Below are 27,845 nucleotides of genomic sequence, written 5' to 3'. Positions count from 1 at the left end.
CCTGGGACAGCCCTGTCCTACCCTGAGGCCTCACAAGCAGGTGCCAGCCTCTTCTGAACTGCAAGGACTGAGCAGGATAGGAGGGGTGGGGGATGGGCAAGAAAGGGGCACAGGGAGGAGGAGCACCCCGCCACTAGCCTGCTGTCCCAAGCTGGCCCCGACCCACTCTGGCCACGGTCTGGAGGACGTGGGCAGTTTCCTCCAGCAGAGTGGCCTTGATCCAGGGGCAGCATGAGATGGACCGCCCAGCAGTGGCCCTGCAGCCTTGGCACTCACCCAGGGACAGGTTCAGGACATCGGGGCAGGCCAGGTGGGAGGGCTGCTGCTCCACCAGCTCAAACATGGGCAAGGCGCCCCCAAGCAGGGACAGCTGCAGGGAAACAGTGAGGGCAGCCCAGTCACCACAGCCCTGCCCCACAGAGGCCACTGCTGCTGAGAAGGGCCACTTGGCACAGCCATGGTGGACACTGCTCTCACCCCACCTCGCTGATGAGGGGAGGTGACTCCCAAGGCCACGCGGAGCACAGCTCAGCGTCTGCCCCCAGAGGCAGAGAGGAGGGGCGGGCACCCTGCAGGGCACAGCTCACCAGTGCCCTGGTCCACAGAGAGGAGTGTGTGCCCCAGAGGCTCCCAGCATGGAGGTGACAGCAATATCTACTCCCGTGACAACCAGACTGCCAGCCCTGTTGGGCACCTCCCACCTGCACCCCGAGGCAGGGCAGAGCAGAGCGCCCATGTGGCCACACACCTTTCTGACCCTCTGGCACCAATCATTGAAGTCGTCCTCAGACTTGCAGAAAAACCCCTGGAACAAGAACAGTGTAAGCAGTGAGCCCCGAGCCGTGAGCTGGGCTGTGAGACGCGAAAACCATGGAAGGCTCATCTCTGAGGCAGCGGTGTGCGCTGCTCTCCACCGTGACAACAGGGAGCTGTTCCACAGTGTGACCTCTGACCAGAGCTCGGCCCAGCAACCCAGCACCTGCTGGTCTCCACAGTGAGGACGGGGAGCTGTTCCACAGCATGACCTCTGGCTGGGGCGCAGCCCTAGCACTCTGGCACTTGCTGGCCTCCACACATCGCCCTTCTGCAGTCAAGTTTGCCCGCAGTGCCCCAGAGTCAGCCACTGTGCACTAGAGACATTCACCACAGGACAGGCCCTGGAGGGCAGCCAGGCTGGCAGGGAGTCAGCCACACCGCCCCAGCCCCCGCTCTGCCCACCACCCTCCCCAGGAAGCACCTGTGGCCAGTCAACAGACCTGCCCCATCTGTCATCAGAACACTGGGACACAGCTCAGGTGACGTTGTCCTAAGCAGGGCGTTGATTTCAGAGCCTTTCATCTGGCCTCCTTTCCCATCAAGTACGTGTGGAGAACAGGCAGGTTTGCCTGGACCACACCTCGAGAACCCTAAGGGGTCCATTCCTAGAGAACCACCTCCCCCATACACAAAGAAACCAAGAACACGGAGGACGCGGGCAGGCAGGCGCCTGCAGGTTGTCTGTGCCACCCTCACCCTCTGCACAGCATAGCACGCCCATGCCAGGCAAGGCCCCCTCACAAGGGCGGGGAGGGCTCAAAGACAGCTCACTCTCCTGCCCTGGACTCTGCACCATGTGGACACAACACTCCAAAATGCTGAAGAAATCACACAAATTTGAAGGTGTCCCTTTCACTCTAAAACAGGGTTTGGTACAAAAGTCTTCCAAACAACTGCCCAGGAGCCTGCAGTCAGGACGCACCACAGCGATGGATGGGTCAAGCTCCCCGATGCCCATTCTGCAAGGAGGGTGCTGGCAATGGAAGCTCTCGTCAGGGATGAAGCAGCTGTCAGTCAGCTCCACAGCAGGCTGGGTTGTGTGGGGGTCCAGGTAGATGAGCTCCTCCCCTGGGTGAGAATGAAGGGTCAGCAAGGGACAGAGGGCAGGTCAGGCCACCTTCAGACCCCCAGGCCCAGGCAGTTCAGCTGGACTCGAACAGCTGTGGGCACTGCTCCATGGACAGCAGAGTCCCCCACGGGCAGGCAGGCAGGCCCAACTCACCGACACAGCCGATGAAGTAGTGGGCGCTGTTGGGCTTTCCGCCAATGACGCCCAGGGACTGGGGCATCATGAAGCAGTGCTGCAGAGAGAGGGGTCTGATGAGCATGTGGCCCTGCACCCCTGAGGTCCCCAGGGGGCTTCCAGCATAGGAAGGACACCACACAGGGCTGTGGGGAAAGCCTCAGCCACGGCAGGGGGTCTGATGGGCTGGAGTGGAAGAACTGGAGACGGGAGACAAGCCAGATGTGCTGGGACCGCCAAGAAGAAGAGCAAAGAGGGAGACACAGGGTGAGGGCAGGAGGAGGCCAGGATACCACAAGGCAGGCAGAGGGTTGGAGAAAGCGGTGAGACCAAGGCAGTGAAGGGCTCTTTTCTTCTGTATTAGGGGCAGGACAGTGAACCCAGGGGCACTCCACTACTGAGCCACACCCCAGCCCATTTTGTTTTGCTTGGGGCCTCACTAAATTGCTGAGGCTGGCTCTGAACTTGTGATCCTCCTGCCTCAGCCCCCTGAGCTGCTGGGATTGCAGGTGGGCACCACCACGCCCTGCTTTAACAGCCCTTTGAATTTTTAATTTTGGTCAGGGCCTTGCTAAGTCACTCAGTACAGGTGTGTGCTATGGCCCCAGGCTATCAATAAACAGTGTCTCCATTCCATAGGGAGAGGATCAGAAGGACGACTGCTGGTCAGCTGAACACAGATGGGCTGGCTCTCCTTGCTCTATGACAGACAGAGTTCCACAGGGACCTTAGCAGTCACTGTCACCCATAGCCTGTCAGGATCCCTTCCTCACAGTGCTACTCAGGAGGCTCTAGGAGAGCAGAGAGGACACCCAGAACACAGCAGAGGCCCTGGAGGGGGAGAGAGCCTGGAGCGCCAGGCGAGGACACACCTGGTCCTGAGGGCCCTCGTGACCTCTGACAGGCAGATTCTCCATCAGTGCTGAAATGTGCAGGCCTTTCCTGCCTCACCTGACTAATGAATGCCACCATCAGAGCCACCCTCTGGTGACCTGGCTGTAGACTCTCCCCTGGGGCTGGCTCAGAGCATAGAGGGCTGGGGTGAGTACTCTCCCAAGACCCACCAAGACCCACCTTTAGTGTCTCCACATAGGCCTCATTGATGTCCGTGAGACCCAGGCGCAGGGGGATGAGAAGTACCAGGGGCCTCCACAGTGACGGCCGGTTGGTGATCTCTGCTCCAGCAGGGAATCCATTACAGTGCCCGTCAGGGTCTGCAGGAAGCGCGGCAGCCCCTGCACAGGGAGGGCTGGCTCTGCACACCCTTCCTGGAAGGAGAGACAAGCAGAGGAGGGAGCCTCTGCAAGAAGCAGGCACAGCACCTCCTGCCACAGGTATGGGAGGTCAAGCACGGCATAGTGCCCTGGAACAACCCCACCACGCAAAAACACAACTAGAAACTCATCGTGAAACAGCACAATCACGAGAACGCAAGGGAAAATCACGTGTATGTAGGGAAAAATAACGTAAGGAAAATAGCATGCAACCAGCACCTGGCCAGAGCTGGCTTGCTGGGTGCTCCCCAGCAAGAAGACACTGAGGGAACACTCCTGCCAGGAAGGTGGAGGCCGGCATCGAACAGGCCCCGCAGCAGGGCACCTGCCTGAACTAGGCTGACTCCAGGACCAGGTAGAGGATGTGCAGGAGGAGCCAAAGGAAAGGATGCGCTCCACACACCACCAACGGAGCCTGCCTGTAGGCAGGCCTGCCCTGGGCCAAGGCGTGTGGAGGAGGTGGGGAGGGGTGCATCCAGGACAAGGTGGGCAGCAACATCCCAGGTAAAGATGAATCCACAAAGTCCTGGACACAGAAGAAACAGTCTTCCAATTTAAAAAAGGACAGGAAGAGAAAGGAGAAAAGACTCTTTTCAAGAATGCCAACCAGCAGGTGCAGAAGGGATGACTTAGAAACACTACCTTCAGCCACAGGCGAGAAATGGCTCAGACTAAACTCACCACTGCCTATTGAGATCAGCCAGGCTGCTCATGAGTGTACTTACAAGAGAAGGTCCCTGCAGACAGACAGCACCTTGCCCAGGTGACCTGGCAGGGCATTACTGACAGGGACACAGAGGACAGAGTGCCACTCAGGGGTGTTCTCAATCTACACACTTAACCTGAACGCAGCCTCAGGAAACAGGTACAGCGTGAGGGATGTTAGCCGACCTGGATTCCTCAAAACCATCAATGCTAAGAAGGCCCAAAAGAGAGCGGAAACTTTCCAGATCAAAGGTGACTAAAAAGTAGTTGTCATTCACTGGAATTTTTTTATAGGACTAAAACTTCTCAAGATAGCTCACTAGAAAAAAAAAGTTTTCTGACCTTTCTGTTTAGCTCTGATTGATAAATGCAAATCACTGTTCCCAACAGCCAATTCCAATTCTGCCCTTTCTTCTCCAAGGGCCACCCCACCACCAGAACCTGGGGCGCGCGTCCATCCAGTGCTCTAGCTGTGATTCTGGTCTTCCAGTGCCTATTCTGCGTTATGCAGTTTCTTCCCTCCTGAGGACTTTGCCCTGTGGATTCTGAGGCAAAGCTCTGTGTCAATGGTGGTCTCCTCACTGGCTAGACCTTTTCCACTCCAGATGACCACAGCAGGCTATGAGATGACAGCAAGCAGCCTGTCACTGTGCCCTCAGTCAGCACATGTAGCAAGAGGGCCTGCTGTGAGCTGGGACTTGTTGACCCTGTCACCCATGGAGCCCCTAGCTGCCTTTCTTAGACACTCACCTCTGCAGTGTGCATACCTGCCTGACTCCCAGACACCAAGCCTTCTCTCAGAACCCTGAACACCCGGCACAGCAGGAAGAGGGACCCAGGACCAGTGGGACCCCTTTCCTAAAAGGCAGGTATCATTACGTGGATGCTTACAGAAGTTTCTACTTTTGCTATATGGAAATAGCGCCAGGAATGTATACATTTAGGTATTCCTGAGTTTACAAACGGGGTCTTGCTGGAAGCAAAGGTGCACACCTGTAATCACAGCAACTCTGGAGGCAGAGGCAGGAGGATTACAAGTTAAAGGCCAGCTTGAGCAATTCAGTGAGGCCCTAAGCAACTCAGACCAGCTCCACTTTACTCCACACAGGAAGCCTGACTCCAGTCCTGCACTCTTCCCTCCACCCTTCTTCTCACTGTGGCTGCACTCACAGGGGCTCTACTTACTCCCACTGAGACAGTTGTGCTGGCTCACACTGTCCTGGTGGAAAAACCACACCATTTTCATCTGCAGTCTTGCCCCTATCAGGGGACTCACCACTGTCTACTGAAGCCATAAAGGTTCACCTGCTAAGGCAGGTGCAGCTGCTGTGGACATCGTGGTTGGCTTCCCCTTGCCTCCTATACTGCCTGACTTGGGTGGGGCTGAGATCAGCCAGTTCCCACTGGAGAGAAAGGCCTTGATGGAGCTTCTGAACATATATTCCTTCCACAAGCAGCTCTGAGACACAGCCAAGGCATGATTTTGTCCAGCTTTTGCTTTGCTGCCGTCTCTTCTAGGCTAGTGAGACATCTCTTGGTAGTGGGACAGAAAAGCAGCTCACTTCCCATCTCCTGGAGCCCTCTGCACCTCTCAAAGCCAAAGACTCTCAGAATTACCTCATGTGACCCCCGGCCACGCAAGCCATGCTCAGCAACCCCACCTGCTCATCAGCCTCAGTGTCTGGGCCACCCTTACACACAGGAGTCAGGCCTCTCGCCTTTGTCCTTGTGATAAACACATCACTTCTGACTGGGTCCTGGTCAGCTTCAGGAACCTCCAGTCCCCCAGGAGCTGTTAAAACATGCAGACTCTGGCTCTTCCCAGGACCTGATTTGCACCTTCCCAGCAAGACCTGGGCTCATGGACTTGCCAGTTCCACAGTGCTGCTTCACAACTGGAGCCCTCAGGATTCTGGGTGAAGCCAGGAGTTGAGGGTGTGGGTGGTTGGACCCTGAAGGGCAGGTGGGGTGGTGGTGGTGGTGGAAGCACACTGATACGCTTCGGCCAGTTAGTAAGACAGTCATCACATCTGCCTACCACGGAGCTTCTGTTTGTTTTTACTACACTGGGGAATGCACCCAGGGGCACTCTACCACTCTGCTACACCCCAGCGCTCATTTTTTGTTTTGAGACAGAGTCTCATTAAGTTTTGAGGCTGGCCTCAAATGCCATCATTGTACCTCAGCCTTCCAAGTAGCTTCCACTGTGCCCAGCTACATAGTTCCTGAAAAGCATCAAAAAACACTGGAAGAGGAGCTGGGGCTGGGCTGGGGCTCAGTGGTAGAGTGCTCACCTAGCACAGTTGAGGCACTGGCTTCATTCCTCAGCACCACATAAAAATAGATAAATAAAAATAAAAGCATTGTGTCCACCTACAACTAAAAAAAAACCTCACTGGAAGAGAACACGTCACATTGTCTGAGTGGCCAAATCAGTGACTCTGAACCAGCACAGTGTTGCACACCTGTGATCCCCACTACTTAGGAAGCTGAGGCAGAAACCTCAGTTAAAGGCCGGCCTGGGCAACTTAGCAGAACCCTATCTCAAAATGAAAAAGAACAAGGTCTTGGGATACAGTTCAGTGTAGTGACCCTGGGGGTTCAGCCCCCAGTATTGCCAGGGGAAAAAAAAATCTGGCTCCTTTCTTTGTACTTTTCATGGGTTTCATAGAGATGTCAAGAAACAGATGAGCAGAGGAAAGGGGACAAGCAGAAGGAGAACACACACTTTGTTCATGGTCTTGAGCTTGCAGGTTCCAGGGCCCACAGTCATGACAGCAAGTCTGGCTACAGTGAAGTGTCTGCGTAGGGCCTCACTTGTGCCAGGTCCTGCTCCCTCCGAGCACTGTCAGCAGCGACCCCCAGGATGATCCTGGATGAAGAAGTGGGACAGGAGGGCCATCGCTGGCGGAGAAGGGACCCGCTCTGATGCAAGGTGGGTACAGTGGCTTGCACATCACAGTGGAAGGGGTCTCCCCTCTACACTCTCAATGTGTTCTTGTTCAGCAAAAGTGGATTCAAGGGGCTGGGGCTGTGGCTCAGTAGTAAAGCACTTGCGTAGCACATGCGAGGAGCTGCGTTCAATCCTTAACACTACATAAAGGTCTTGTTTCCAACTACAACTAAAATAAATAAATAAATAAAGGTGGATTCAAGGCAACAGCCCACAGGCGGTACTCCAAAGCTGGCTGAACCAGCACTGGGGGTCCTTCAGGAAGAAGTGAACTTCTGTGAGCAGGCACACCAAGCACACTGGCAGGGAGGACAGGGCCCAGAGCCCACTAGGCTCGAAGCCTCCTTGCTGAGCCAGGCTAGGACCGTCCTCCAGGACCCCACTTTGGCACGCCTAGGTTCTCTCAGGCTCCTGGTGGGTCTTCCTTCCAGAGGCTGAGCGATCCACTTGCTTTAGGGCTCCATCTGCTTGAGCGAAAGCTCTGGCAACTACCATGGGGTGTGGATGCAGAGGCACTCGGCCAGAATCCCTGCACAGGGGTGGCTGAATATGGATGCTCTGACCTACTACTGGTTTTTGGTTTTGCTTTTTATTTGTTTATTTTCATGTGGTGCTGAGGATCAAACCCAGTGCCTCATATGTGCTAGGCAAGTACTCTGCCACTGAGCTACAGCCCCAGCCCCCTGGTTTTGCTTTTTTGAGAGTATATCGCCCAGGCTGGCCTCTAACTCCTGAACTCAAGTAATCCTCTGGCCTTAGCCTCCTGTTGGAATTATTGGTATGGGCCACTGTCCCTGGCTTTAACATATTATTTGTAATAAAGATACAAGAAAAAAAAAAAATGATGTGGAGTATGAAGTAACTCACTGTTGGAGAAAGCCTAGGCCCTCCACCCAGAGGGAGTGCTGGTGCTGCTGAGACAGAACTCTCCAGGCAGGGCTCCTTCCTGGGTTCAGCAGGAAACATATCACCCACAACATGCCCCCCAGCTGACACCATGAGCCACTTACTGATCTCCTCCATCACCACCGTGTTGTCCATCGCGATGTGAACAGCTAAGGAGCTCCAGGTGTCAAACACAGCCAGCTTCCTAGGAGAGCAGGACAGCATGCCGGTGAGTTCCCCTACACAGAGCACTTCCACAACACCCATGCCCACCTCTGCCAGAGCTGCTCTCAGTCCAGGGCACACCCACATCATGGGGAGGTAGAAGTTGAGCTAGCCCATCCCTCCTCACAGGCAACCCAGCTGCCCTCTGAGAAGGCACACACAAGAACCCCTGGGCTGCACAAAGGTGGCGTGGACAGGAGCCCAGCTTTCAGACTGGAGCTTTAACTGTTGTGCAGGCAGCCCTGCCCCTGGCCACCAGCCTCCAGCCTGCTGGGCTGCACAGCTGCGACTGTGGTGGGGGAGCTATGGCTGCAGCTGGTGGTTCTAAGGGAGGAACAGATGGCAGTCAGGATCTGCCTTGATGGTGGTACTTCGGGGAGGGGCAGAGAACCACTTCAATAGCGAATGACTAGGGCTAGGGATGTGGCCTGGCATGCATGCGACGCTGGGTTCCATCCTCAGCACCACATACAAATAAAATAAAGATGTAGTGTCCGAAGGAAAAAAAAAAAAAGCAGCGAATGACTAGAAAGAAGGGACATTCCAGGCACAGGGACATCTGTCCAGGCCCTGAGCTATGAGGACAAAATACCAGCCAGTGTCTGGGATCCCTGGGGTAGCCATGTAGAGCCCCCTCTGATATAGAGCCTGGAGGGCCATGGGAGAGCAGCCCACTCCACAGGCTCCAGGCCACCTTGTGCTCCAAGTCCACCACAGGTGAGACTGAGCAGCACTTCCCAGCGCTGACCCGGAGGGAACATGGACGAGAAGCAGCTAGTGGGCAAGTGGAAGAATCAGGGAGCCCTATTACAGGGGGAGAAGCTGCCAGTGCCCCTGCAGGAAGGCAGAGATGGGGAGCAGCCCAGGGCTCCGAACCAGGGCCCAAGCAAAAGCGCAGGAGTGCACCTGTATGGGGCCCAGGTTACTGTGCCAGGGCACATGAGAGGGCTAACAGGGCAGGAGGCCAGCTGGAGTGGTCAGCAGGGAGGTCCAGAGCAGCAGTCTATCAGGATGGCAGAGAAAGAAGGAAGGCCCACAGGAGGCAGAACCAAGACACAGACCAGGGTGGGGAGAGGAGGCCAGAGTCAGGGAGCCTCAGGAGGGCTGTGGGAAGGGGTCTGCAGGGAGTCGAGTTGAGCCTGTGCTTGAAGAACAGCTCTGCCAATCCTGCACCAGCAGCCTCGGGCCAGAACCCAGGCCTGCAGCCCTCACAGGCCAGGGAAGAGGAGCCAACACACACAGAGAGGAGGACAGAGGACAGGAGGAGCAGAGCAGGCTGGCCTGGCATTTCCAAAAAGGGTACATGCACCTGAACCCAGGGCTACTTGCCACTGGGCAAGTCGGGGACCAAGTGTGGCTGTGGACGTGAGGAAGCACTGATGGACCTTCTCAGGGCTGCCAGAGCAGCAGCAGGAGAAGGGCATCCGTGAAAGGGGCGAGGGGCCTGCAGACCACACGAGGTGTCCCAGGTGTGCAGGGGATGCCAGACAGGCCCAGCCAAGGAGGCAGAGAGAGGGTACAGGCCTGGGACGGCTGGCAGCCAGCTGTGGCACAGAAGGACGCGTCCAGGAGGAGCCCAAGGAACCTGACAAAAGGAGCTGGAGACAGAAAGCCTTCCTGAGGAGGAGAGCAGAAGGCTGGCAGGGACGCAGGGTATCCGATGCCAAGCTGGCCTCGAGGGGATATGAAGCCAGAAACCCTCGAGCAAGACCCTGCAAACAAGCAGGTCTTTGAGGGACAGTCACAGCTGAAGCAGGACTTGGGAGATGCTGGCCCTCAGTGCAGCAGAGAGGCCCCAGAGATGCCAGGACACCAGTGCACAGAGCCAGAGGGAAGGGTGAGGCAGGCCAAGCAGAAACGACAGGTCCAGGACTGAGAAGTGGAGTCTTCCTGGCAGCCGCAGGGAGAGCTGGAGGCACTGATAGTGCTGGGGGCTGCCCCAGGAAGGTGGGCACAGGCGGGGACTCAGGGAGTGGAGTCCAGCAGACCCTGGACAAGGTGGGAAGGGGACCATGGCCTGTGAGGTAGAAGACCACAGCACCCGTACAGAGGGTCACCAGCACTTCGTGTTTCCAGACAAGGGGAATCTGGCCATGCGCAGATCCATGAGCCAAGAACAAGGGCCCGGGGCCACAGACATGACGTGGGGTAGGGTTGAGTTGTTTTCTTTCCCCAGAAAACAAATCCCACTTGGCAGTCACCTTCAAGGACCCCCAGAGGCCTACAAGCAAAGGATCAGGAAGGACCCTTATCTCCTGAGGCAACAAGAACAAGGAAGGCCTAAGTGTCAAGGAAAACTCACGCTGCCCCAAAGAAGCATAAGGCTGAGTCTCAGTACGCACTTGAGGACCTGGGCCACCGTGTTCGGTCCGTACCACTGGCCTATTGACTTGCCTTCGCCGACTCCCATTTGCGCTGCAGGGAACAGACTGGATCAGTGACACGCAGCCTCCCCTGGCACCCAAAACTCCTGCCCACCTCTGTTGACATGTGGAGGCAGGAAGGCCTACACAGGACACTATCCAGATGGAGGGTGCTCAGGTGAGATGCAAGAACACGTGCTAAAAAGGGAGGTGGGACAGGGACAGAGGACATCACAAGTGCTGCCCTTCACTTGGCCCATGGACTCAAGGAGGGGCTGGAGGATATGGAGCAACTCCAGGTTCTGGGGGCCGGGTCCACCCTTCTCCTCCTCCTGCAGGTAGGACTCAGAGCTCCAACTGGGCCTGCTTCAGCCAAAACCATGCAGCCCTTCACTCACTCCTGCCTGAGCACTCAGCCTCAGTGGCAGCAGAGGAGAGCCAACCTTCAGGATGCATCTGGGTCCCAGAGACTGCTCTGAGCAGCAGCACAGCAGGCCACACCCAGGGCACTGGTCAGAGTCCAGAGTGACCCCACAGCTCCTGGGGAAGGCCCAGCGCCACTGCCCTCTGCAGAGCCAGACTGGCATGTGTGCAAGGTCCCCACCTATCTGGTGAATGGAGTAGTAGCTGTCTTTCCTGTCCAGGAAGGCATTGAGGACACTGAAGTAGCTGTCGGGCTGCCTCTTCCGCTGCACCCACCTCCAATCTAGTGGAAACAAACACCCAAGATCAGTTCAAGCACAAATGTGAGAAAACGTCCTTTCACACACCATGCAAGATTCAGTCTTCAGGCTCTTGGTGGTGGTGGTGTTAGGGATGGAACCCAGGACCTCATCATGCCAGGCAAGTATTCTACTGCCAAGCTTCAACCTCAGCCCTTTTAATTTACTTTTTATTTTGAGACAGAGTCTCACTAAGTTGCTGAGGCTAGCTTCAAACTTGCAATACTGCTGCCTCAGCCTCCCAGGTCACTGGGATTATAGGCAGGCTCTGAAATTTTGAGCCTTTCCAAAGTTAAAAGCCAAACTCTCCAGAATTTCAAATCTTTTCACCAACACATCAAAACAAACCCAAAGAGAAAACAGAAAACGGTTTAACAGTAATTTCTAATAAATTAACACTTACCAGCATTTTTTAAACTGCAAACTGTGTTTTGAACTGTGAAGACCAGGGGGTCACCAATGAGGGAAACCTCATGCTCCCTCTAGCCTATGGTTTGGTATGATGTCCCTGAAACACCCTTTGCCACAGTCCCCTCCCCTGGTGCCGAGACTCACCTCGGCCTAGGTGTCGGCACACTAGGGCCTGAGCAAAGATCATCTGTCCACAGCGCAGCATGCAGCCCCAGCCTGTGTCCGAGGTGGGGCCAGTTCCCCCTGTCACGAGAGAGAAGCACTCAAGACCAGAGGCTCCAGCAGAGGCTGCAGCCAGGGGCAGGAGCTGCTGACCCCTCACACACCAGCTGTCCTGGGCACCAGGCACCTCTGAGCACTCAGGAGGATGCACTTGCTGGGGAGCAGGACGTCCTGACACAGGAGCCCTTGAGAGGAGTGAAGTGTGAGCAAGCCTGGTCAGCAGGCCACAGGAATGCTCAGGCCCCAGAAGGCAGAGCTGAACGAGGAAGGCCACCTGCCACCTGCTAGAAAGCAGAGGGCCACAGCCTCCACAACACTGGTACTGCTGAGCACAGCGCGGCTAGCACAGCAGTGGCCAACCACCACTCCCTCTCCAGCACACCGGGTCCATTCGGGACAGTGTGTAAGGTAACAGACGTGGGAAACGTCCTGCCAGCCTGCAGCAGGACTCTGATGGAATGCCGCCCTACTGTCCTACGAGGAGGAGGGGCTGCTGATGCTGGCTGGAGGCAGGGGGGCTCCACACTGCAGCAGGGAGCAGACACAGGGCCTGTGCCTGCCCTCAACCCCCACACAGGCAGCCGTCTCTGTAGGGCTACACTTGGCACTCAGGACCTCCAGGCTGCTTCGCCCACAGTGACTCATTCCAGCCTCTTCTCACCAATGTGGCCAGCGAGGAAGGCAGCTCTCCAGCTCTGGCCTCCTCCCTAGCACCCTGCCATCACGGACAAGGCCATGCTTAGAGCAGGCCTGGAGTGTGGGAAGCCATTCTTGCACGTGATTTGAGTTACCTCCCTGGCTGGGTGAGAGCCCTCTCCACCCTGTCCCAGGTGCGAGGGCTTGTCCGTGTGGAGGTGTGCCTGACCACTGACCCGAAGACCAATCACTGACCCTGACCTTGGAGTGCTGCCCCCCTCGACCTTCATTGGATGGAATTTTCCTTTGAATTTTTTGTTCCTCGATAAAAGCTCATTCTCTGGCGTGTTCTCTCTCTCTCTCTCTCTCTCTCTCTCTCTCTCTCTCTCTCTCTCTCTCTCTCTCTCGCTGGCCTCATGTTAACCTTCCCACCGCATTAGGTGGCTGGAGGCAGGAGCTAAGAGGAGCCGTCTCTGGAGCTGGACAATAAAGGTAACGAGAATTATGTCTCTTTAATTTTAAAACTCACTAGTTAATTTTTATGCTTCGAACCTCTATTATGAAGCTCGAGTGCTGGTCGCGTGGCTGACTGGAGGTGTCGACTGAGCGACTGTGTTAGAAGCAACAACGTCCAGACCATCCTAACAGTCTCACCACGAGGAACCTGCCTGAGGGAGCTGCACCTCACCCCTGCACTCTGCTGTCCCAGCATGCCAGGCCACCGGGTCTACTTTATCTCCACCCTCACTATTTTTGGTACCAGGGATCTTACTTAGCGGCACCTAACCACTGAGCCATATTCCTAGCCCTTTTTATATTTTGAAACTGGTCTTGCTAAGTTGCCTAAGGCCTCACTAAGTTGCTGAAGCTGGCCTTGAACTTGCAATTCTCCTGTCTCAGCCTCCCAAGCTGCTGCGATTACAGGTATGTATCATCACACCTAGTTCTACCACACTTTTGAGAAGGGAAATACCACTGGGGAGGAACCCACTGATGACCTGCCTCTGGGGGACGTGGTATTGATCTGGGGCCTAACATCCAGCCTTGGGTCCTTTGACCATAAGAGGCAGGTGGAGGGCTGGCCCCAGCCTTCTCCACCTGCAGGGCACATGGCAACAGAGCATTATTGAATGGCATGTACTTCAGTGCTCACAGAAAAATGGGCCACAACCCCTTCCCTCTGACCCCCACAGCTAAGTGTCTTCCAAACATGCTGGAACCACACAAGAACATGCACTCAAGTGTAGACTTAGCCCATGCCCTAGGCCACCTGCCTTCTTCCTGGCCCAGCTGTTCCACATGGCCTGTCCTTCAAGTTTACACCCTTTCACAACTCCTGATGCCAAACTCCAGCTCCAGCCACGAGGGGGCAGTGCTTCACTCGCAGGCAGGGAAGCACTGCCCCCAGGAACCCAGAGCCCAGCCCTGAGTCCAGCTTCCTGACCGGGGGCCGGACATAAGTCATGGGTCAACTGGCTTGCCACGGGGATTGAAAGAGACATCTGGCACTCTGAAGCCACCCTGCGGCGGGGGAGCTACGAGCTCCCAGAGACAGGGGTGGCTCCACACTGCCGTGGGGAGCAGATACAGGGTCTGTGCCTGCCCTCAACCCCAACACAGGCAGCCGTCTCTGTAAGGCCACACTTGGCACGTGTGCTCTGCCACAGACTGCAGACAGTGGGGTACTCACCAATGGCTGGGAAGTTTCTCCTGTAGGTAAACCAAAGTCTGGACGCCACATCGGACAAAATCTCGTCCTTTTCTGGATTATTTAAAAGAGGAAGACACACAAAGCCTTAAATTTATAAGTCAAAAATCACAGAGGAGTCAGCGATTGCTATCACTAGATGTTTCTGCAGGCAGCAGAGGGACAATGACATGGCAATACCTGTGAAGATGCTGTATTTTCTGCCCAGGATCCAAACAGGCTCTGAGGTCTCAGGGAAATCCTCAAACTCGGCAAACCGAAGAGTGTCATAGGTCAGAGTGGCTGTAGGAACCAGACACATCCATCTGACTCTCATAATCTCACAGATGCCAAAGAGACCATCCACAGCACCTCTGCAACATCAAAGAGCACCAGCAGCCTCTAGAGGCAGGTGGCATGCCCTGCCTCTTGGCACCAGTACCACCCTCGCAAAGCTGATGCCTAAATACACAGGGCAGGGGGCCACACAGCTGCCTGCTGAGGACTGGGGATGGAGGTGGTCACCCTTTCAGATGCTTAGCTACCGTGTGAGTGTCTGGCAGCTGACATGATGAGGACAAAGTTAGGGCCAGTGTTTAAGGAAAGAAAGCTGGGGATAGCCACCTGATCTCAGCATTCGACTGTTTCAGACTTACAGTATTTAAAGCTAAAATAAAATAAAATGAAGCCATGCACTTTGTCTCCATGGACCAAGAAGGTCACAGAAGTCCATGGCCATCCTAAGGTCACCAACTGTCACCCTGGCAGCATGTTCAAAACGTGAAGCACTGTGGCATCCTAAGGCTTAGCAGATGTCACCCTGGCAGCATACTCAGACATGCTGTGATGATGGCAGGGTCAGAACCCTCAGAAGCCTGGGGATCCTGGTCCACCTGATTTCTGCTAGTTAGAAGCACCTAACTATAGAGGGAGAGGGTGGTACTCGTGGGTTGGAAACGGAAAGATGGATTTCTCTGCAAAGTCCCCAAAGGCAGGCAGGTGCCCTGAGGCCTCCATCAAGGCCTGGAAGGGACGCTCACTTCAAGGCTGCTACCAAAGGGCAGCAGAGCCTGCTGGCTAAGGAGATGCTGGCCACAGAGCTCCATGTCTGTTTTGCTTTAGTGAAGAAACCAGAAAGGCTCAGGTTCCTCCTGTCCACAGAACACTGAGGATGGCTGAGGAAGCCCATGCTCCACCAGCCAGCAAAGGGCACGCAGCCAAAGCCACAAGGCCAGCTGCACAGGGCGTGTTTCAGGGACGTTAAAGGCCTCTCCAGCTGCCCCTCAGAAAACTCTGAGCACACAGGCTCACCTGCTGCCTCTTGAACATCAATGGTGACAACCACTCACGAGCTTCCCCTGCAACTTCACGAAGACCTTCTGAAGACCTGACTCCACTCATTGCTCCCATGTTGGAGTTTTTTCTATTGCTGGTGATGGGGTTGAACCCAGGGGCACTTAATCACTGAGCCACATCCCCAGCCCTTTTATTTTTTATTTTGAGACAGGATCTTGCTAAATTGCTAAGGCTTTGAATTCACATCCTCCTGCGTTCGCCTCCCAAGTTGCTGGGATTATAGGTGTGTGCAACCAAGCTCAGCTGGAATTTATTTTTTGAATGATTTTTGAAAATGCTGAACAGTGCAAAAATAAAAATAAATAAACAAACAAACAAACATCTGAGGTATCACCACCTGGAGCACACCCGGTGGGAAGCAAGCCGTGTCTGGGGGCCTTGCTTGTGTCCCTCACTCTGCATGAGCACAGCTCTCCCTGGCCTCCCAGCAGTGACACTGTAGCTAGTTCAGAGCACCGCCGTGGGCTACAGCATGGCCATCCCTGTACGCTGCTTCTATACTGCTTCTTCTGCAAAGGTGTGGAGCAGGGTGGCATTGATCCCTGGCACCAAGGTTTAAATTCCAGCTCAGCACTCAGAGGCTATAGGCTCCTGGGCCATTTATTTAACTTTTAAGCATGGACAATCTCTCATCCATAAAGTGGTGTAATAACAGCCTTGCCCTGTGGCTGTGATGTCTCCATGGAAGACTCCTCCAGAGATGCAGGCTGGCAGACAGAAGGGCACCGGCGCCAGCAATGTCATCAACATCAAGAGCGGGGGTGAAGGCAGACACACCTTACCATGCCCAAAGGCTTACCTGGATGCAGCTCATCTGCAGGCTCAGCCAGCAGCAGGGGCAGAACCCACAAACCCAGGACAGGCGCTGTGTTCCTGCCCAGCTCCGCCCTCTTTGGAGCACTGCTGAGACTTCCCCATAATGATAGCAGCTTTGTATGGCTCTGCATTCAGAGACAATGTCAACCATGCAGCTGGGCTACCATGAATGAAGTCCAGGTTTATGTCTCCCACTGTTTACATAAGACTGATTTTGCACAATCTCTGGATGTTCTTTTAGTTTCCTGAAAAGATAGGCACAGACTTTAACTCATCCCAGCTGAATTTTTAAAGTCGATGCCTATCTTCAAGAAGGCCAAGGGTCACCCCTGCTCTCCAGACTATCTGTGTCTTCATGACTTCAGTGCTTCCCTCTAGGCGCTATCCAGTGCACAAACCTAAATCCAAAAAGCTTACTCTCAAGCAAAAGGATGCAAACAACCTTGGGGAATTCCAACTGACAACACCAGAGGAGAGAAATGCCAACCTTGCTGGAACATTCTACTGATGCCTGAGATCCTGCCAAGGCACAGGCTTTAATAAAGCCATGTTATCTGCTAAGGCTTTGGAGCACCAAGGAGCAAGCTGGGCAGGCATCTCCATACCCTAGTTCATAGGACGTGGCATCTGCTCTCACGTAAAGGACACTATCACAAAGTTAACCAAGGCCTCAATCAGGAAACTGGGAAACTTCTATGACATCCAGCTTCCCACGCTAAAAATGCAAACAATAAAGGGAGCAGACAGGCAGATGAGGAAGCAGAGGACAAATTCTCACTCTGAAAGTGGGCACCAGGCCAGGACAGCTTTGAAGTCGACACCTTCATCTCCAAAGCAGCAAAACGCGGAGCCACCACATTCCTGGGTGGCTCGGTAGTTTTACAGGCAAGAAGCCAACTTCAGAGTGAAGGTCACAAGCACGGTCACCCTCACCAAAGCTGCTACCATAACTGTGAAGATTATGGGCTGTGTGGCCTCATGAATCAAGAGTCAGCTTGAGGAAGCAGAAACCATAGGGAGCAGTCTGGTGCAATGGCCACACCTGTGACCCCAGCAACTCTGGAGGATGAGGCAGGAGGAATCCAAGTTCAAGGTCAGTCCAGACAACTTAGCGAGGCCCTGGCTCAAAACATTTTATAAAGGGATGGGAGTGAGATTGGTGGTAGAGTCAAACACCACCCCCAAAGGGAACACAAGTATCAAGAGATGCCCAGAGCTCTCCTCAGCTTCATGGAGCACAGAGCACAGCACCCACCATCCACAGGGTCCCTGCCCCAGCCCCACACTCCACACCCCTCCTGACTAGACAATCAGGCAGCCTCCTCTGCATCCTGCCCTGCCTCGTCTGAGAATCTCAGCTGCCTTGGGACTAGTTGTGGGTGCTGCACCCTCCTCAGGGCCAGGCTCGCTACCCTCTGTGTCCAACAACAAGGGCAGAACTGCAGGGCCACCGGGCCTTGAACACATTCCCATAAGTGTGGCATGGTGGTCAAGGCCGAGCTACTGGACAGGGTTTGAGGACACTGGTAACCAGGTCAGGACATGGTGTAGAGTGACATTCTGGGCCCAAGCTGCAGTAAGACACAGAGAGGCAGGAACCAAACATGTAAGCCTCTAACCAAATAGAGTCTGACACTACAAACTTGTTTCAAACAGAGGCAACTGTATCTCAAGAGCAGAAGGCAGCCATCCCATATGCTGGGAGTCCAGGCCTGAGCTTCTGCCCTGGACAGGGAGCTGCAGCATTCCTGCCAGAAGAGAACCTGGAGGGGACAGGAGGAAATGCACAAGCCAGGTCCTACATTTGAGGTGCCTGAACAAGGCACCACCAGGAACCCCAGGCTGAGGCCGTGGCAGGCAGAGCCCCCAGCCTCAGGATCTTGCTCTGAATGAGAAAGGAGAGATTCTTCAAATAAACTTTTGTTTTCTACTGAGGTTTGTTTCTGGAGACAGAGAGCCCACTTGCCAGGTGCATGGCACACACCTGAACTGCCTCTAAGACTCAACTCCTCACCACGGAGTGGGGCAGCAGCACTAGCTCTGCCCACGTATACGTGAGAATCCAGGATGAAAGCAAACCACAACTCACAGTCCTGACTGACAGACTGACCAGCAAGCAGGGCTACTCCACTCTCTGGGCTCACAGGGCCCAAAGGCAGCAGCCTCTCCATTGTCCACAGTGGGTCCTCGCACCGTTCTACAGCCCTTACTATAATGGCACCATCTTCACACACCACCTCATGCCGCTTATGAAGCAGGCACAAAGCTCCTGAGCTGAGAAGGCAGCCCTCAAAGAGAAAGCCAGGCTCCAGACTGCTAGACCATGGTGCCAACTCCAACGCACAGCACAGGGAGGAGAGGACAGCAAAGCACCTCACTCAGGAGGAAAGCTCCCCAACGGAGTCCCACAGGCCACCTGCACCCCAGAGGCACGACTTCCCACGCCTTCTTCTTCTTCTTTTTTTTCTGTGGTGCTGGGGATTGAACCCAGGGCCTTGTGCATGTGAGGGAAGCTCTACCAACTGAGTTGTGTCCCCAGCCCCCACAACCTCCTCTTGGGACTTCTGTGATCACAACCCAGAAGAAAGCAGAAAGTGTCTTAATGATATGGTAATTACATTTAAAAAAGCAAGTGATTTAATGCTATTAATCTCACAGGCAGAAATATAGGGAAATATGCTCAATGAATTTGACCTCTCTTAGTACCAACTACACTGTCATGCAGAAAGAACCACAAAAAATGTACATATAACCAACGTTTCTTTTAGAGTTTACTGTAATATGCCTCATTTTGAAGATATTTACTAAAAGATTATACTGTATAAATAAATCTAGACAGGATCTCCCCCTTTTAGAAAACTCATGTTTAAGACAGCAGTTTGAATGTAAAAGAAATGACAACCGAGTCAGTGGGGGCTTTAGCTATGTGAGAAAACACTGCTTTAGTGAATACAGAGGACAGAATGCCCACATCGAACCCGCTGCCCTGCAGTCACGGAGTCTTATGCTAACAGCACAGACTTACACTCCACAAAGACCCAGCACACACCCCCACACAGGTCGCACACCCCTCTGCTTTTCAGATTCTCAAACACCTGCATGTTCAGATGCAGATACTGGAGCTGGGACCCACTTTCGTTTCACACACACCTACACAGCCTCAAGGCAAAGTGACACACCACGTCCAATGGACTGCACCTAGACGACAGCCCGTCACACAAGGCAGGTGGGGACTCTTCCACCTGTGGTGTCATGCCAGTGCTCAAAATGTTTCTGGTTTTGAGGAGTTTGGGTACATTTCCATTTCTAGATTAAGGACACTACTACAGGTTGCTGTAGTAGAAAGTATGTAAACTATTAATTCAAGTTCTGCTTCATCAAGTACCAAACATGTACCAGACACAATGTGAGGCGCAGGAGACACAGGCACAGGACCCTGGTTCTGTCACCAGGGAATAGAAATAAAGTTACCTAGGTCCTGGCTCCTGACAGTTCTTTGAACCAGGAGCATGTTCTTATGAAAAGTGCTTGCCAGCTAGGAGAAAGCAAAAAGTGCCCCCCCCCCTCCCGCCCCAGAGCAGCAGCCCTGGGCTGCCCCCCTGGCCTCCTCTCTTGTCTACCTACTCGGCCTCTGGGCCACCTCATCTGATGTGGCTTCATACACACCTTTGTCACAGGCTTTTTATTCCCTTAGCGCCCAGATGGTAAAACAAAGGCTCCCTGGACGCTGCTCCACATTCAGCACACACAAAGCCAAAGTTCTGACAGCTCCCCGTGAAGCAGGGCCTCCCCATGTTTCTCAGCTCAGGCAGTGACCTCTGGTGCCATCTCTCTCTCCTCCCTACCTACTCTTCTCTCCCAACCTGTGATCTGTAAACAAATGCTACTGTCCCGATTTTCAAAACATGTCCAGAATTCAACCTCTTCTCCTCACCCCGGCCTAAGTCTTAGCCCCTCTTCTGTGCCTGCTTATCAGAACGGTTGTCAACATCCCTCTGAGACATATTCTCAACGGAGGCCCACAACACTTCTGTTAAACCCAAGTCCAGTCATGCTACTTCTCCTCTCGATCCTTAAAGGGTTTCATCCTATTCAGAATAAATGCCCAAGTTCTCACTGTGACCCAGCAGGGCCCCACGGCTGGGCCTAACAACCTTCCCACTCTCTGCTCCAGCATCTCTCACACCAGGCACCTGGTGACTCCAGCTTCCTTGCTGCTCTCAGATCAGCCCACTTGCCCTTCCTCCTGCACTGCTGAGGGTCTTGGTTAGAATGCCACCTTCAAAGTGGGACTTTTCCAGGCCTCGCAGGCTGCAATCCAAACCCCCCCTGCACAGTCCGCCTTCTCTAGTCTGCAGGAGCCACACCTCTTGCTGCTCCTCCTGGTCCCCCACCAGGATTGTTAGCTGCCCCAGGACAGTGGTTTTCATCTGTTTTGTCCACTTCTGGAGTCACAGGGTCTGGAACAATGACCAGCACACACCTGGCATTCAACAGTAAATGTAGTTTACAGAAGAAACACCTATAAGAACAATCAGTACCTGCATTATATGTGGCCAGGGAAGGCAGATCTTCAAAGACCAGGGAAAGGTGGGTCATTCCACACTGTGTCAGAAGGAGAACATCATACCCTAATAACATCACACACATTAGGTTCTAGGTTGTTTTGTACTGGGGACTGAACACAGTACCACTGAGCTATATCCCTAGTTCTTTCTTTTAAAATAGGGTCTCACTAAGTTACTGAGGCAGGCTTCAAACTGGCAATCCTCCTGCCTCAACCTCCTGGGTTACTGGGATCACAGGCACATGCCGCCCAGCACAGCTATCTTATTGTACATTTTTATCAGACCCAACAGAGACTTTCAAATGCAAGCAACTTTTCTACTTTGATCCTGAGAGCAGCAGCGTTTGACGTCCTGTTAAGACATCTTTATCATATGACTACAAAACTCTATTACAATAAATTATCAACCTGAACATGATTTTCATATTCAAGGTAACATGACATTAAACTGTGCTTCCTACCTTAACCACCTCTCTCAATAACCTTAGGTATTCCCACTCCAAGTCCCCAAAAAACAGTTTGACAGTGTCTGACACTCATTCTAAAAACACAAACTTCAGGAAATGCACATCTGGCCGACACTCCTCGGGCAGCCGGACGAGTGAGGAGGGCCTCACGGTGCCCTCGGTTCCCGGGCTTAGCAAGCTCCGCCGCGGCCGTGAACAGAACAAAGCACCCGCCACGCTCCCGGGGGACCCGACGGAAGCGCTCCCGGCCGCGCCGAGCAGGGCCCTGGAAGGCAGGCCAGCGGTGGGGTCCCAGGAAAGGCAGAACCGGCGCTGCCGGGAGCGTCGAGAGCCGGTCTACAGCGTGCCCGGGCCTCGGGCGAACGACGCCTGGGTACGGACGCGCCTCCGAGCCACCTCGCCGGCCGCATCCCTCCCCGAGGCGGCTCGCCGGACCCCGCAGGCAGGACAGGCTCACGTCCCCGTCCCTCGGGCGTAGAAACAGCGGCCCGCCAGCGAAGAGAGGAGCGCGGCGCCTCGGGGCCCGCCCGACAACTTCGCGGGAGTTGGGCGCTCGGCGTCCCCACCCGGCGGACCCAGCCGCTCCGCTGCCCTCCGCGGCCTTCAAGCCCGCGAGCCCGGCCGGGAACTCCCGCGGGCTGGGGGCGCGGGACCGGTGAGTACTGTCTCTGCCCGCCGCAGGCCCCGGGCCGGGCCGGGCAGGCGAGCGAGCGAGCACCGCCGCTAGAGGCCCGAGGCTGTACTGCTCACCTGCGTCCATCTTCCCCGGCGGCGGCCGACTGACCGCGGCGTCGCTCCGACGGCCGCAGCGCGACACAGCGACGGGAAGCCGCGGGGGCCAAGTGCGCCACGGAACGCGGGCACCGCCATGTCGGCGTACGGCAGCCGCAGGGGGCGGGACTCGCGGGGCTCAAGCCCTCGGCTTGCTGGCGGTGTTGGGGTGCGGGCGGGCGTGGCCATGAAGCCGGACGACGGGTCGCGCACGCGTGTTGCCGCACGGCCTCGCCGGCCCGGCGGCTCTGCGCCGGCCGCCGATTGCGGCGGGCCGGCGAAGCGCGCCGCCATCTTGCCGTACGGCGCGGCCGGCCCACGTCCCGGCCGTGTCGCCGCACTCCCTCGGGGCGGGCCGGGCGGCGGGCGGCGAGGCCGGAGCCTGGCGGCGCCCTGGGCCGAGCCCGCGATGGTGATCTGCTGCGCGGCCGTGAACTGCTCCAACCGGCAGGGCAAGGGCGAAAAGCGCGCCGTCTCCTTCCACAGGTACGCGGCCCGCCGCTCGGCCCGCCACGCCCCCGGCCCGGCCGGGCCCGCGGGGAAACTGAGGCCGCGCGGCGGGCGCGGGAGGACGGGCGGCGGGCGCGGTACCGCATGACCTTGGCCCGGCCGCCGTCCCTGGGCCGGCGCCGCGAGCCGAGGGCCGCCGAGGCCGCGCGGCGTCTACAGCCCGCGTCCCGCTCCGCGCCGCAGGCCCTCGCTGCACCCGGCCGCGGCGCCCGGGACCTGCGCGACCCTCGGGGACTGGCTCGGCGGGTGCAGCCCGGGCGGGGTGGGAGGCGGCGGCGCCAGGCTCGCAGCCGCCGCGGGCCGGGGAGACCGGCGACCCCGGACCCGTCCGCGTCGGAGCACGTGCCCCAGAAGTTGGCGGCGCAGGCCGAGCCGAGCCGGCGAGCGGGCGGCGGGCGGTCGTAACGGCCTGAGGCGCCGCGGGCCGGGCCCACTGGGGCCTCCGCCGAGAGGGGTTGGGAGGTCACGTGGCCCCGACGCCCGCACCTTCCGCTGCGGCCCGTCCTGGCCCACCGCAGCCTCAGGTGGGTTGGAGGACCCCAGGTGGACGGAGCCCAGAGAGGTGTGGTGCGGGCGCCCCTGCGCCACGATGAAGCGGTGGTCGAGGGTCTCGGTTAGCTGATATAGGATCCACAGTACCGTCCCTTCCGGCTTCTCCCAGGACGCTTGCCTTATTTTTCTTTTTCTGATTTTTAAAAGTTATGGCATGATGCACAAAATGTTTACTATCCTAACCATTTTAAAGTGTTCCTCTAAGTGGCACTAAATACGGTGACACGGTATGCGGTCATCTCCACCATTTCCGCTCCCACCTGCCCGCTCTGGGAATTTGGGTACTCTCAGTACCGCTGTATGTGTCTTGGTGTCTGCATGGATCTGAGCATGGATCGTGAGTACAGGCAGTACTTGTCCTGTGACCGGCTCATTTCACTCATTACATCCTTACCCTCACCTGGCTGGTGGAAGTACATAGAAATATAGCCTTTGAGTCTTGCTCTAGAGCTGGGTCCATGCTGGGGCAGTCACCATGCCAGGCTCACTCTTTGGCCTTGTGCCCCTATATCTGCAGCCAACACTGCCTGGCTTCTCAATAGAGGAATCAGCCTCCCTGGTTTAAGTGCCCATAGTCTACCTTCTAGGCACACCAGCAGGGTTGGTCAGTGGTCAGCTTCTAGAGCTACTTCCAGTTGTCCTGGTACTTTATTGCTGGAGCTTCCTGTGTGCCCATAGGGCATCTGTCACAGCCTGTGAGGAGCAATGAATTTTTCCTTTCTGCCCTATAGACTGTGGGCTCACAAAGAGTAGACTGTTGAGCTTTCCCTATCTTATTCTAGTAGCAACTTGTAAGTACACAGTGTTCCTTAAGTTAACCAGGGGCGTTTAACCATAGAGCCACATGCCCAGCTCTTTTTATTTTTTTATTTTGAGACAGGGTCTAAGTTGCTTAGGGCCTTGCTAAGTTGCTGAGGCTGCTTCGAACTCATGATCTCCTGCCTTAGCCTGTCAAGTGTCTGGGATTATAGTTGAGTGCCACCATGCCCAGCTCCTTTAAGTCTGTAGAGGAGTTATTCTTTTTTAGTTGTAGATGGACACAATACTTTTATTTTTTCATGTGCAGCTGAGGATTGAACCCAGTGCCTCACACATGCAAGGCGAGTGCTCTACCACTGAATCCCAGCCCCAGCCCATGGAGTATTTCTTAAGCAGATGAAGTCAGTGCAGGTTTCCATGTTTGCAAAACACTTGTTTTGATTTTATAATTGGTAATTTGGGGGGGAGACATTTAATTATTTATGAGTACTTTTATCATTTATCCCGCAGGTTCCCCCTAAAGGATTCAAAACGCCTGATCCAGTGGTTAAAAGCTGTTCAGAGGGAAAACTGGACCCCCACTAAGTATTCGTTCCTCTGTAGTGAACATTTCACCAAAGACAGCTTCTCCAAAAGGCTGGAGGACCAGCACCGCCTGCTCAAGCCCACAGCAGTGCCCTCCATCTTCCACCTGACAGAGAAGAAGAGGGGGGCTGCAGGCCATGGCCGGACTCGGAGAAAGGACGCCAGCAAGGTCTCGGGGGCCATGAGGGGCCGTGGGAGCACAGCCGCCGGGAGAGGGGCCGTGAGCACCTCTCCCTCCTCCGGTGGAACCCTGATGGCCCAGCCAGAGCCCCGCAAGCTGAAGCGAGCCACTCTGCAGGGTGAGGCCACACCCAGGACCCCCCCAGATCCCAGCATCCAGGAGCAGGCCCAGCAGTGTCTGGGGAAGACCCCAGGAGATGGACCATCGGCCACCAGGGCAGGCAGCCAGGGAGAAGAAGGAGCATGTCTGGAGGAAGCCAGGGGCCAGAATGCTGGCGCCACCTGGGCCGAGGGTGGCGGGGCAGACCGGAGCGGGGTGTCCGCAGAAGATTTCACTCCCCCAGGGTCTGGGGCCTGCAGGTTCATTGGCTCACTGCATTCCTACAGTTTCTCCTCCAAACACACTCGAGAGAGGCCTTCTGTTCCCCGAGAGCCCATTGACCGAAAGAGGCTGAAGAGAGATGTGGAGCCTAGTTGCAGCGGGAGTAGCCTGGGGCCGGACAAGAGTGTGGCCCAAAGCCCCCCGAGGTCCTCACTCACTGCCACGCCACAGAAGCCTTCCCAGAGCCCCTCTGCCCCGCCCACCGATGTCACCCCGAAGCCAGCTGCGGAGGCCGTGCAGAGCCAGCAGAGCGATGCCAGCCCCATGTCCATCAACGAGGTCATCTTGTCTGCATCGGGGGCCTGCAAGCTCATCGACTCGCTGCACTCCTACTGCTTCTCTGCCCGTCAGAGCAAGAGCCAGGTGTGCTGCCTGCGGGAGCAGGTGGAGAAGAAGAATGGCGAGCTCAAGAGCCTGCGGCAGAGGGTCAGCCGTTCCGACAGCCAGGTGCGCAAGCTGCGAGAGAAGCTGGACCAGCTCAGGAGAGCGAGCTTCCCCTACCTGAGCGGCCTGCTGCCCCCTAGCCGCGGTCAGTACCGAGCGTGAGTCCCCTCTCTCCCCCTGATGTGGTTTTCCTGCATCAGGGCTGGGTCACCTACTCCCTGGGTCTGGGATGGGACCTGATGGTAGCCACACTTTGTGGACAGGGGACTCAGATTAGATAGCTGACCTCACTTGCTCCTGGGTGTGTGGAAGTGTGGGCAGTTCACTGAAGGTCAGCCTGCACCCCACTGCACAGTGGGCCTCTGGTGGACCCCGAAGTCTGCTCCCTGTCCATGCTCCCAGAGCCAAGTTCCGCAAGTTAGAATCTCACAGAGATAAAGCAGAGTGAGTAAACTCTCAGAGAAATGCAGGTCACCCTTCCATTACTGTTTTCTGAATGTCCTTGAGGCTGAATCATTTTGAACACCCATAATCATTTCTTTAAACATCTATCCAGTGTTGAAACATCTATTCAAGTACGACACAGTCTGTTCTGTAAAAATTAAAACACTACAGAAATATGGGCTAAGAAGTGCTGAGAATTCCCTACCTCCCAATTCTGGTCTCTGTTAGTATTAAAAACTTGGTCTGTACTCTTCCATATTACATTCTTTGCCATTGCACAATAGGTTTCTCCCTGTGTTTTCATGTATTTATTGGCTGTTTGTTTTCACTTTGTTTTAGTTTTACGTACTTTCAAAGTAGACTTCAAGGTATAATGTTTTATATGTTAAGGATAGTGTCCTTTCCCTGTGGCGTGCATGTGGAAAGCGCTTTCCTGCCCCATGCTGGTGGGGGGAGAGTTTCCAGGGCTCCTGAACTTGTTTCCAGTACATGCTGCAGCTAATCTTTTGGAATTATTAATTTTATTGCTTAAGTTTTAATGATGTGGTCTCTTAAAGCAATCTGATTTTTTAAATCTTTGGAGGTTTTGTGCTGAAGACAGGGTCTGATCTTGGAATGCACTTCTCCACCAGCTGGTTACATTGTTCTCTGCAGGCTTCCTGTCAGGCACTCAGTCTGCGGGTTTCTGCAGAGGGGTCAGCCTTTTCCTGGGGTTCTGGAGGTGCCCTTTCTTCCTGTGCCTCTGCCAAGTTCTGCTTTAGGTTTAAGGACCTTGTTGTTAGATGCCTATATTTTCCTAACTTAGCAACACAGAAAAACTCTGTTATGTTTGAAGTCTTACCTGTCTCCTTATTTTCAGTCTTTTCCTATCATTTTATTTGATAGCTTTTTAAAAATCCAGTCTGAGAATCATCATTTTTATTGAGTAATCCCTTGCAGTTGTGATTACTATTATGTTGGAATTTGGGTCTGCCTTTTATTGTTTAATTTCTTTAAAATTTATTTTTCTATTCTTCTGGTTTGTGAATTTATTTACTTATTTTTGGGAGTTACTGGGGTCTGAACCTAGAGGCGATGATCTGTGTTCCTCGGCCAGTTCCATGCTGGGCTGGTTCCTGAAGCCTCCCCAGAGCCTTGCGGTGGGGCAGCTGCCCACCTCGTTCTTCACTGCGCTGTGGGCTGCCCCAGGTGTCCTGCCTTTCCCTCTACCTGTCGTGTCTGTACCGTCTAGGAAGCGGTTTCCTAGGGCTTTGGTTTTGTCTGTTGAGTCCGTAGATCAAGTCGACTGACATCTTAACATGTGGAGTCTTTCAGTTCATGAACATGAGATACTTCCACTTATTAGGCTCTTATATAACATCATTTTTATTAGTTTTGTAGTTTTTAACAAAATATATACATATTTCGTGAGATTTATACCTAAATATTTCCACTTTGGGTGCAAATATTAATTTTGTTGTGTTTTAGTTTCAAGATCCAATTGCTTATTACTAGTATACAGAAAAGCAAACAATTTTTTGTGTGTAAATTGCATATTCTGCAGCCTTGATAAAGTTCCTGTTAATTCCAGGAATTTTTTGTGGATTCTTGAGCTTTTTCTGCATTCATATTGTCCACAGACAGTTCTGTTTTTTCCTTCCTAAACCATATGTCTTTATTTCTGTTTTTGCTCCTGTGGCACCAGCAAGGCCTTCGGGGTGGTGGTGAGCCATGGTGAGAGGGAGCAGACTTGCCCAGCGCCCAGTCTTGGCAGGAAAGCTCCCTCATCCTCACGCCAAGCTGTGGTGCCATGACTTGAGAACTGAGAGTTTGGTCTTGCCTGACTCCTGGCACAGTGCTCTTAAGATTCTCATCTCCTGAGTGTGGCTGAAAGGAGTGTCTTTTGTTGTTTTTCAGAAGCCCTTTCAACCACACCTCAGTTGTGCTCTAA

The 27,845-nt window shown here is 54.7% G+C and overlaps 2 protein-coding genes across 6 annotated transcripts in view; one reads left to right on the top strand and one right to left on the bottom strand.

Moving 5' to 3' along the window:
- Atg4b (autophagy related 4B cysteine peptidase) overlaps nt 1-22,730 on the bottom strand; it is a 24,318-nt gene extending 1,588 nt beyond the window's left edge. The window contains exons 1-12 of one of the 4 annotated variants that reach the window (XM_078018442.1): nt 22,099-22,730; nt 14,344-14,516; nt 14,146-14,217; nt 11,742-11,840; nt 11,069-11,170; nt 10,444-10,516; nt 8,002-8,081; nt 3,134-3,327; nt 2,039-2,117; nt 1,739-1,884; nt 749-805; nt 277-370 (exon numbers count right to left, since the gene is read on the bottom strand). In XM_078018442.1, the coding sequence (XP_077874568.1) occupies nt 277-370; nt 749-805; nt 1,739-1,884; nt 2,039-2,117; nt 3,134-3,327; nt 8,002-8,081; nt 10,444-10,516; nt 11,069-11,170; nt 11,742-11,840; nt 14,146-14,217; nt 14,344-14,516; nt 22,099-22,715 (1,786 nt within the window). In that variant the 5' untranslated portion in view covers nt 22,716-22,730. Of the gene's footprint in view, nt 1-276; nt 371-748; nt 806-1,738; nt 1,885-2,038; nt 2,118-3,133; nt 3,328-8,001; nt 8,082-10,443; nt 10,517-11,068; nt 11,171-11,741; nt 11,841-14,145; nt 14,218-14,343; nt 14,517-16,297; nt 18,003-20,855; nt 21,266-22,098 lie in introns of those variants that run through there. The other 3 variants (XM_078018443.1, XM_040268223.2, XM_021719646.3) reach the window with 3 other exon arrangements.
- Thap4 (THAP domain containing 4) overlaps nt 22,470-27,845 on the top strand; it is a 22,826-nt gene continuing 17,450 nt past the window's right edge. Inside the window, exons 1-2 of one of the 2 annotated variants that reach the window (XM_078018445.1) lie at nt 22,470-22,605; nt 24,464-25,616. In XM_078018445.1, coding sequence (XP_077874571.1) covers nt 24,707-25,616 — 910 coding nt within the window. In that variant the 5' untranslated portion in view covers nt 22,470-22,605; nt 24,464-24,706. Of the gene's footprint in view, nt 22,606-23,017; nt 23,154-24,450; nt 25,617-27,845 lie in introns of those variants that run through there. The other variant, XM_078018444.1, reaches the window with a different exon arrangement.

This window comes from Ictidomys tridecemlineatus, chromosome 7, assembly GCF_052094955.1.
Source record: "Ictidomys tridecemlineatus isolate mIctTri1 chromosome 7, mIctTri1.hap1, whole genome shotgun sequence".
Lineage (NCBI taxonomy): Eukaryota > Metazoa > Chordata > Mammalia > Rodentia > Sciuridae > Ictidomys > Ictidomys tridecemlineatus.
This window is presented reverse-complemented; position numbering and strand designations above follow the sequence as displayed.